The following is a 10,960-nucleotide window of genomic DNA, read 5'->3' on the forward strand; positions in this document are numbered from 1 at the left end:
CGTATGTGCACGCATTTACATAAAATGTTATAACGAGTTACTTGCCCATCCAGCTAAAGCGTTGATATCCGGCTGTTTAGATTTGCACATACTGCTAACGGTCCAAAGGAGAGTGACGCCAAAAGCGTACACATCGCACTTAGTCGACAAAATACCTTCTCCAAGATATTCTGGAGCCATGTATCCCCTGAATGGTTAAATAAAGTAAAAAGTGAACGATCATAGAGAGAGAGAAAAATGAAAGGAAAAAAGAGCTTCATGCACATCATGGACTCACGCATGCTAATAAGGTAATGGAAATAGTATTTATACTGGAATGACGTCTTACACTGTGCCAACTATGGAGTCGTCGTCGCGAGTGATCTCATCTTCACCATGGTCCAGCATTTTATTAGCTACTCCAAAATCGCCGATCCGAGGATTCATATCGGAATCAAAGAGGATGTTGCTTGGTTTCAGATCCAAATGGACAACGCGTTGTTCATGTAGGTAATGTACGCCCTGGGCACTCCCCCGAATTATTCGGAAGCGGGAGGACCAGTCAATGCGTCGAGACCCTACAAATTACAAATCATGCAAGAAGCAACTATTCATTAGAGATAACAAAGTTAAGAGATGCTTTTTCCAGAGGTGAACTATAATCGATATATATATTTCAGTAGAAACGTGCCCTTGATAGTGTTCTCCATGCTTCCGTATGGCATGTATTCTTCGACGAAACAAAATTGCTGACGTTCAACTCCAACATATTTGCCACGATAGCTGGTCAAGACCATTGTGATTTCGTGGCAATATCCCAGAGGTCTAACAATATTTTTGTGGTTAAGCTCTAAAAATACATTAATTTCATCATATGGGCTCTGATTCTCATACAAAAGCATGCCACTAATTTCCTTGATGGCAACCACTTGTCCGCCGTGTAGTACACCCTGAGAAGTATAAACACCAAGTCAAGAAGTATAAACACCAAGTCAAATGATGGGTTCATTTTACAAAAAAGCGACAGCCAGTTTCATCCCTAATGTTTCGCCATAAGCTCAATTCGGTCCCTCAGGCTTCGAAATCTTCATCCAAGTCCTTGAAATTTCATCTTTGGCTCACTTTGGTCAATGGACCGGCATAAAGCACCACATGTGTTGCCTTGGGGAGTTCGCATGTTTGGAATCACTCTTTTTAATAGGAGTTGGAAAGGTTGCGGTAGGTGGTAGGATATGTAGGCGTTGTGGACATGCCCAATGGGTTGCAACTAACAGTGAAACTTCAAGGACTTGAATAAACCAATTTGAACCTAGAAAAATCCTTGTTATGTGAAGAAAAATAATTTTATCGTAAAAACATGTCGTGGCAAATTAGCAAACCAAGTATCCGGAGTACCTTGTAGACCTTAGCAGAGCCACCTGATCCAATCCTATTTTCGTCCGAGAAGTCATCTGTAGTGGCCTTCAACTCTGACAAACTGAACCGTTTGAAGCCTGTTGTAGAAAGACACATATCGACCAAACATGAAACTGTAAGAGCACCATGACCTGGATTCTAAGTAATAAGTTGCAGTAATACTACTTGATTTGAAGGAGTCAGGTGGTAAACCCTGATAAACGAAAGCTCTTTCCTTACCAGGAACCACCTCCTCTGGGGGCGGAGGAGGAGGAGAACGAGGAGCACCAGCAGAGTGAATGTTGGTCAACATAATGGTGGCCTGGACAATGGTGGCGAAGTTCCCCAGAAGCAGCTTCCGCACTATATCGTCCTGCACCCGACCCAGCTCCTTGGCCATGTCCCCAGCCCCCAAGAAACGGCGAAAGATGTGCTTCCTCTGGCACTCCGTGACGAGCTCCAGGGCGCGCTCGAGGGACTTCGCCAGATCATCCAGCGTGTCACGCGTCACCTCATCCTTCATCGTCTCCGTCGTCTCATCAAGCCGCTTGAGGAGAGCGGCGACTCTGGATGCCACGGCATTCCTTCTCGTTCTGCTTAACTGTCTCCACGGCCTCCTTGATCTTGAGTGCGACTTCGACGATCCTCCCCACGCCGCCCAGTGCAATATCGGCCATCCGCTTCCCGTTGACTACAATCTAATAAAGATCATCGAAAGAAAACGCAGCAAATTAGCAAGATCGACAAACCTTTCTCATCTTATCTACTCAAAACAATCGAAGGTAACTAATCCTTTCCTACCTTGTCAGCTCTAACTTCGTCCCAGCCCGCACAACGCAAAGCGAGCGGTGGGTGGTTGGTCTTCTACTCGCTTGATTTGCACCAAGTCTTTTCTGCTCCGATCCGATCCGATCCACACGTTATATAGAAACAGTATAGCTCGTTTATCAAAGAAGGAATCAGTGACACGCCACATGCAAATGACATGTTAAGACAGGCTGTGACCTCCGTTTAAACTAAAAATTAAGACCGCTCAAGTCAAGTTTTGTCGTCATGAGGAAGAAAAACAGAGCAGATCTGAAAGTTGAAATGGAGACGGGTTAACAAAGCAGATCTGAAAGCTCAGGTCTCCTAGGGCCCATGCATGGAAAAATCCCCACGATTAATTTGGCTGGCCGGCCTTGGTTTTGTTAGTCGTTTAAGAATGTGAGCAATCAAATATTATGAACTTTGACCACTACTATACTCAAAATTATTAATATTTGTGACATAGAAAATGAAATTGTTAAGTTTGTTAGGAAAAATACTTTCATATCATTATAGTTTAAATAAGTCTTGCTAATATATATGTCAAAAACATAATGATTAAGTGTGTGCGTTGGATACATTGTCAATGTCTAAAACGACTATTAAAAAAGAATGGAATGAGTACATCGCTAAAATTTTAACTTTCCAATTCCCTGCAACTAATACATGCAAACATTTCAACTGATCCTAGAAAACATTGTTAATTAGAAAGCTTGTCATTATTGGGAGTTCATTTTCTAAACCAAATTATATAGGGAAATTTGGATAGAGGCTACTGCAAAGTTATGGGTCCTTTTATAGAAACTAGCAAGGTGGCACATGTTAATAGTGTGGCCATCCTCGCTACAGTATTTTTTCACAATAACCTTCGATTAAAAATTAGTCTATTTTATTTTATTTGGACTCTTTATTCAGATATTTTGCTTATTAAACCGTATGGAAATCGAAACGGCTAATTTTCAATAATGTTTAATTATGAATTTAGCAATTTATTGATAGTATTTGATTTTGACTTTTTGGTTTAATCTAGATCGATAGATGTTCATAACAATGAGTGATCTAGATTATTTTCTTTTTTTCTGATTAACGTATTAATTTTGTGACCTTAAGAACGAACATGGTAACTCATTTTAGCACTTAAATAATAATATAATAGATGCCACCACAAAAAGTGACGTTTTAGGTCGGTACCCTACAATAACTTGATGCCAAGCACTTGTTTATTCCATAAACTCTAATTTTTCTAAGTACTACCTCTGTTCTCAAATTAATATTGTTTTAAATACGTATAGTCATACTTTGATTATTAATACATACAAAGTTGTTAGAATTCAATACATGCAAATAATATAAGTGGGATCTGTCATAAAAAATAATTGATCTGATCTAAAAATTATTGGTAAGCATGGGTAGTTTTTTTTTCAAATAGAAGGGGAACAGAGGCCCTTCCGGTGCCGACGCCAGGGCTTGAACCCAGGTCGTCGGTGTAGGGGGGCTTTAGGAAATAGGAACCAACTCGGCCCATGGGAGGTAAGCATGGGCTGTTGGCGCAATTATTGGACAGGGGAAGCATTCTAAACTCGTATGTCGGGATGTGACCTATTCCATTAGTTATTTTAATAAGCGAAAATAACAAACGGGACCTATTTCAGGCGCCCCAAGAGCTGGCGCCGTAACCTCGCCGTGCCATCGACGCAGAGCGCGAACCGCGGCAGATTACTCGGCGCCGCTCTCTAACGCTTACGCGCGGTGAAAAGATCGTCACAAACGGGACGTGCTCACTCGGTCACTGGCTCACGACGAGCATCTGAACCTGACGACGACGACGAATTCTGAATGTGACTCTCCCAATCTGCCTGCAACTGCTCCAGAGAAACCAGCCAGGTTGAACCTGAACCAACACCTGCCATGACAACCGATCCCTCGGTCGTCTCTTGCCCGCTGCGGCATTCCTGCAAGCAGCGCTTGCTCGATCGCGTTCACCGGGAGGGGCATCGAGACCAAACCCGCCGGATGCCGAGGCGTCTGCGGCATTCCCACAAAGACGCCTCGGGTCGCGCCGCATGTAGCTGGCGTTCTTCGCCGGCGGCCAAGTGAGCAACCCTCCTCTGACGAGCCAGAGCAGCTCTTGCCTCCTGCCGCGATTAAGTCGATCCGGGCTGCAGAACATAGATCGGACGGTTCTCAGGTACCAAGATGGGTGGTATTTGAAACACCGACCACCCTTCACGGCGTTGCTCGCTGGAGCACCGCCAAGTTCCGACCGTCTACGAACCAGGGAAAACTTTTTTGGCGAAAAATTGACGGTAAACCTGATTTATTGCTTCCACCGGTAGGAAAAATGTACTGTGTTCATGGGTATTTTGTTTGAATTTATCCGATATTTCCTATAAATTATGTTTATCGGTGAACTCTAATAAATTTTATTTACCGGTAATATAAATCTTGCGCACTATCAGAGAGCTGCTTCATTGAGGCAATCTTGTCTTTTCCTTCTGCTGCCTTACACTCTAGGCGGCTGCAAAATGAAACAATCTGGTTGCGTCTTCCAACAACAATTGGGGAAAAAAATGGAGACCAAGTAAAGAATTCTTTCCGGAACCATTGTGATCTTGTTGGTTGAACAATCCAATGGGGAGCATAACGTGTTGAGAATGGTGCACAGATTACACCTGCAGATGTTCCTCAATCAGACACAGAATTATACAGATATCGGTAAAGAGATGCGCAAACACCGGACAAGAACAATACCATGGGGACGCGGCTCCTCTGACGTAACTTTCTTCCTCACATACACCGTTCACCATTTTTTTTTACTCAAAGGGGCCTCGCGTTGTCTCTACTGAGGTGACTCGGGGGCGAATCCTCGGTGCGGCGCTTGCTCCCCTTCGGCCTGCTCGGTGTGACCGACGATGGTGGCGGTGGCTAGCGGGGCCTGCTCGTTTAATTCAGTCGGGGAGCTCATAAGATCTAAAGTTGTTCTGGGACCGTTTAAGATAGCAATTGAGTGTCTCGTGAGGGACTATATTGCAGTCACCTATAGAAGTTGGAGAGGCAGACGAGATAATAAGTGGGTGGTTCTCAATAACATCAAGGATTTGATGTAGGGCAAGTTAGCAGCAAAGTTCAAATACGCTGAAGGATGCAACATGATCAAAGCGAAGAGTCGTGCTATATCAACAATGGACACCGCGTTCAGGACTTTCAAGGGTAAGCTGTGAAGAGAGTGTTACTTGAAGGGTCAGATACTGAAATGAGAGGATTATCCGACGGTGGAACCATTTTGGAAGGATTTTATAGAGTACAATAGCTAAGTGAGGCAAACAAGATTAACTCCCACAAAAACTTATATTCTCACACAACTAATTCGCGTGGGTATGTAAAGAAATACGACGAGTGGAAAAAGATGAAAGAACAAGTAACCCGCGGTGGTGCCACACCTGCGACGACCGATTGGATTGAATGAGCGAAGTATTATCTGTACACGAAAGGGGTGACTTTGTCGGTAGAGGACAACCTAATCTTCAAAAGCGACAGAGAACAGAAGGTGACTCAAAGAATTACATATGTCCACGCCTAGTCTTCACAAGACTCTTTCAAATCAGAAAGGGAGAAATACCAGCTAACCTTAGCACTAGAAACCAATAAACACCCAGGTCGTACAAGAGGTAATGATGTGGTGCTTTGGAAAGAGAGATTTTTAGAAGACGTCAAAAGTTACAGGAGCCAGAAAGGAAACAGATAACAATTGATAAAAGTATTGACTTTAGTACGATAAGAACTTGTACCAGAGATACAGATGACAGATATCAAAATAAAAGAAGCATTTCCATTAAGAAAACAAACAGCAGCAAACCGAAGATAGTATATTTAAGCGCTGATAGTGGTCGGAGTAGCTGCGACGGCAGGTACTTGTAGTACCACTGGTACTCGGGCACGGTGACAGCGGCGGCGGGATTCTTGTCGTCCTCCTTATCTTCGCCGACCTGCATCAGCTGCGCGGGGCCCACCTTCTTACGCAGCGCGCTGGTGAGCTTGATGGAGTCCAAGCCATCGCCGATGACGACGACCTGGTCCCTGGCGTCGCCGGCGAGCGCCACCGAGACGACCCAGCCCGTGGCCGCCACCAGCGCCAACACCTTGGACCGGCACTTGCCACACGCCATCTGCAACCTGATCACGATTTTTTGCTGCAGCAACGATAACAGGATAACAACAACAATCTCGATGTTAGTGTTTCAATCGGAAATCAGAACAGGGTGCGAGGAAGCTGCCGCAAGTAATCAGGATCCAGGAAGCTAGATGTGCATGTCCTTCATTACTGATTCGAAACTTAAAGACAAATGCCCCCCGAGGTTCGGAGAAGAGTTTCAAGTGCAAAGTTCTTTTGATAATTTTGGTGTTTGATATGCGTAGTATTGCAGGATACGAAGTGGGGCGAAGAGGCATCTATCTAGCTAGCAATTGCTTGCTGTGGTGGGAGCAGAGAGCAGAGGCCCCAGAGCAGCTGCTATGTGTACTGGTGCAACACTGCAGGTGCTACTTCTTTATGTAGTGACCAGAGCCAAGTCTTAGCATAACATAACAAAATTAGCAAAACTTAGCATATGGAGTACCTTGTAGACGAAAGGACGGCCATCTCCTCCAGTGATGTTTTCCTCTGAAGAGTGATGCGTAGTGACCTCCAACTCAGACCTAAACTCAGTTAACCCTGTTGTGAAAGCAACACACGAAGTTTTAAACATGTCAGTGATCAAATTTGAAAAGGTTTAACCGCATAGATTCTAGGAAAAGAAATAACAGAAGATGCCGTCTTACTTGCTGAGGGAGCATAGGGCACCTCGCTTCCTGTTGCTACCATTGTTATCTCACTGTTAACTTCAGACCTGCCATTGCCATTCACAGAAAGCGAATGCCATGAGTGAAAATTCGAAATAGGACGCCTTGATAGGAACTGTATAAGGTAGATTCATTAACGACTTTCGTATCCAATAATCCATCAAAATAGATAAAAAGAGGCGCATAATTGTTAGGATATACGCTGCACCAGGCGCATTGCATGGGCAGACAATATGTACACTGCTTCTACAGATAATTGTTTTGTCGAATTGCTTATGTGGATGATCGCGATGAATAATCTATATATGACGGAACAGCTCAATGTACATGAGTACATCGCAACTTTTAGCTAAATGAAAGCTAAAAATGCTGTAAGTGACTAACTTTGTAAGTGTGGGGAATTGTAGAGTTAATTTTTCAAGTTACTCTAGATTACACTTTCTTACAAAATGCGAACGAGCCTGCGACCTAATGGTCAGCAACGCTCAAGTAGCACTCGGCTCTTGCAGCCGTTCAGGCCCCGGGTTTGAGCTTTGTCGAAGAAGAATTTCGGTGGCTTGCGTATTCGAGCTGAATTCGCTCGCTCAGCGGCAGTGCTCCAAGGAGGAGCCGTGCCGGTGACAAATATAAATGGCTCCAGGTGGAGTCAGCCAATTTATAGCCTTCAATGAAAGCCGGGGGAGTGACAAATAATTAAGCTTTTTATTAAAACACTTTCTTACAAAATTACCTCCAGCATACTTGACTATTTTAGATTATTGTAGCACGTACCAGAGAGAGAGAGAGAGAGAGAGAGAGAGAGAGAGAGATATTTGCGCCACAGATATCTGACCTAGCATCATCAGTAGTTAAATGACTGCTATATGAGATCTCCACCTCTCCTGCATCCTGAAATAGCAAATTATCAAAGTTAAGGTGTTGTAATAACGAAAAGTTAATTATTTTGAGCTATGTTTTACACTGGACCGAACAGAAACCGACATTTTTTTTCCGAATTATAGTTAAAAGATCGTGGTTCATCTTGTAGTTTTCTCTCTTATGATCATTTACTTAATTTGTGCTATTGGCATTCCTCGAATTATATTGCAGATGGAGTCGGGTTGAAAATGGATTTGTGGTATATTTTGTCTTTGGGTTGGGAGTTGGATACTTGACCACTCGGTCAAGCAGAGTAGCATCGTTACCGTCATGTGTTCCAGCAATAGCACCAGATCTGATTTGAATGGGAAGCAATCGTATCGTACCTGCGGCTGTGGATGAGCACCGCCATATCGAATAGTATTCGTCAAAGTAATGGTGATCTGCACATTGGTGGCGAAGTTCCCCAGCGTCAGTTTCCGTAGTATATCGTCCTGCACCCGACGCAGCTGCTTGGCCACGTCCCCGGCCAACAAGAAACGGCGCACGACGCTCCTCTCCTGGCAGTCCGTGATGAGCTCAAGGGCCTCTTCGAGGCTCTCCGCCAGATCCTCCAGTGGGCCGCTCATCGCCGGGTGCTTCATCAACTCTGTCGTCTCGTCGAGCAACGACAGGAGAGCGCCGACTCTGGACACGCACCTCTCGATGTCTCGGCACTCCTTCTTGTTCCGGCGAGCCGTCGCCACCGCCTCCTTGATCGCCACCCCGGCTTTGAAAACCTTCTCGACGCTGCCCAGTGCAAGATCGGCCATCTTGCCGTCGACCTGGCGAGCAAAGCAGGGTGGAGAAACCTTTCAGATCGAAGAAATTACTGAACAAGCAAGCAGGAGTGCACCAATCTTAATTATTGGCTCGTCTCCTTTCTTCTCGATCACCTCTCCTTCCTTCCTAGCTTCGCTTTGGCCGGGTTGAGCGCGTGAAGCCCGCACGCCCACGCCGTGTTTGACCAAGTGGTGGTGCAGTGGGGCTGCTGGGTAGGTGATTAGCGCGTTATCACCGTTCATTATCATCTTGCTGCCAAGAAATGAAAAGAAAAAAACAAGTTATTTTCTACTCAATGCAACAAATATTATCAGGATGCTTAGTTGATTGCGACAACGTTTAGTATAATTTCTCCGAAAACAACGTATGGCAAAAGTAATGCTACTTAAAAAAATATTTTTTAAGACAGATCATAACTCATTTGTACAGACGTTTAGCTAACTCGCCTGCGATCGAATGTCTATAAAAATGAACGATTTTCACATGCGCAAAAGATATCGTATGTGAAAAACTAGTATTCCAGACGGTTCTTTTAAGTAACTATCTGTGTAAATTAATTAACACATACGGTTTCTTAAGTGAATCGTGTATGATAATGGTATTTCATAGGTGGTCTCTTTTGCAACCGATTGTAGATAGGTAGATTTTCACAGGCGGACGACATAAAGACCCATTTGTGATATGTATTTTATTTAAAAAATAATAAAAAGCATATATTTTATTCTCTCTAAATTTTAACATATTTTTAAGATATATTCTAATATCATAGATTTTAACTTTATAGTAATGTAAGCCACCAGCCCAGCATGCATGAAACGAATTTCCGAGAAGCTGATAATGGATAGAAACCTCCAAATGAGCCGTAGCTTTCCAAGTGGTATTGACTCTACCCCTATGCTGTATCGACCTCCATTATTGGCTTGCAGTTGCGCACGACCTCTGCAACAGACAGTCAGTCAGTCACCAACTCAGCATCCCCGGGTAGAATAGAATTTTATTTTTCAAAACTGCGGCAGGAGCTCTGCTGTTTTTATTAAACGAGAAGAAAAAGCAGATTTGGAGAAAAGGAAAAACAAGTCCCCGCTCCTCGCCCCCCAAAGCAGAGGCCCGCTAAAACAACAGGCGGCCTAACAAGGAACTATCGGGGGAGAAGGAGCACCCAGCGCAGAGAAAGGACCAAACTTAAAAACGGCTAATCCACAAGCTACTCCCCACAAGCGACTCGAGAAAGATAAACACATCAGTCCAGAATCAATGCTTTTTGGAACTCTTCAAGTTGATCCAAAGCTTTCTGAGCTACTTGCGGAGCGTCTGCTGATTTCTTTTGGAAGGTTCTAAGATTCCTCTCCTTTCAAATATTTCACCAAAGGGTTATCACGATGCCGTTGAAATCTCTTCTCAGTTGCTTGTCAATTTTGCTTGCCGCTACGTTTCTCCAACCGTTAAGGTTTGGAACTGAGAAAATGGCGGTATTCTATTTTTTTTTTTTGGTAAAAGGCGGCGCTTTATTAAACCAAACAAGAACAGTCAGTACAGATTATGATCTGGATAAGATCCGGGACCTCATTATACCACACTGACTCGGCACCGTTCACCACCGATCGAGCTAGAACATGAGCTGCCCTATTGCAAGATCTAGTAACATGTATAAACTTGATAAAAGAGAAGCCTGAAACTATTGTTTTTATGTCGTAGACGATAGCACCTATTGCAGATCGGTCAGCAGCAGATGAGTTGATTCGTGCAATGAAATTTAGACAATCTGAAGCAACGATCAGGCTCAGATAACCAACATTGTGAGAGCTTTGGAAAGCATACCTTGTAGCTAAGGCTTCAGCCACCTCAGGATCAGAGGTGTGATCGATGAAGATAGACTTTGCCAACAAGACCACACCGAGGTCATTACGAAGCACAAAGCCTGCACCTATACTGTTAATTTCCGAAAAAATGGCAGCATCAACACTGAACATGGCCAAGCCTACCGGCGGTGGATTCCAATTAGGAGCTGATCGAATGGAGTCACACCTGGTGGGAGGCTTGATAGAAAAATGCTGCAAAATCATTTCAACATATATTTTTATCTTCTCTGCGACTTGACGAGGGTGCTGAGCAGGCTCTCCATTTCGGACAGAGTTCCTGGCAGCCCAAATATGCCATATTGTAACAGCAAAAATTGTAGCTTCAGTTGATGTAGCAAAAGTCAGCCAATCCAAAGTCCATTGTCTGATATTAGTGAAGCTCTTAAGTTTCAGTCTGACAG

General features: G+C 44.0%; 2 protein-coding genes across 3 annotated transcripts; both read right to left on the reverse strand.

Moving 5' to 3' along the window:
• Positions 1-48: 48 nt before the first annotated feature.
• LOC133900651 (probable LRR receptor-like serine/threonine-protein kinase At5g37450) lies at positions 49-2,289 on the reverse strand. 2 transcript variants are annotated; one of them, XM_062341847.1, is made up of 5 exons: positions 2,176-2,289; positions 1,615-2,072; positions 1,375-1,472; positions 329-929; positions 49-187 (listed from the first exon to the last, which is right to left on the reverse strand). In XM_062341847.1, exons 2-4 carry the CDS (start codon positions 1,895-1,897, stop codon positions 636-638), a joined length of 675 nt encoding a protein of 224 aa, XP_062197831.1. In that variant the 5' UTR covers positions 1,898-2,072; positions 2,176-2,289; the 3' UTR covers positions 49-187; positions 329-635. The 2 variants fall into 2 exon arrangements, with proteins under 2 accessions (XP_062197831.1, XP_062197832.1); XM_062341848.1 differs by lacking the exons at positions 49-187; positions 329-929 and adding an exon at positions 957-1,288.
• A 3,612-nt stretch (positions 2,290-5,901) lies between these two features.
• On the reverse strand, positions 5,902-8,900 carry LOC133899973 (uncharacterized). The gene is made up of 6 exons (XM_062341022.1): positions 8,814-8,900; positions 8,265-8,702; positions 7,853-7,908; positions 7,000-7,067; positions 6,798-6,892; positions 5,902-6,371 (listed from the first exon to the last, which is right to left on the reverse strand). The coding sequence occupies exons 2-6, from the start codon at positions 8,688-8,690 to the stop codon at positions 5,991-5,993; spliced, it is 1,026 nt and encodes a 341-aa protein (XP_062197006.1). The 5' UTR covers positions 8,691-8,702; positions 8,814-8,900; the 3' UTR covers positions 5,902-5,990.
• Positions 8,901-10,960: the final 2,060 nt, after the last annotated feature.

This window comes from Phragmites australis, chromosome 19 (assembly GCF_958298935.1).
Source record: "Phragmites australis chromosome 19, lpPhrAust1.1, whole genome shotgun sequence".
Classification (NCBI taxonomy): domain Eukaryota; kingdom Viridiplantae; phylum Streptophyta; class Magnoliopsida; order Poales; family Poaceae; genus Phragmites; species Phragmites australis.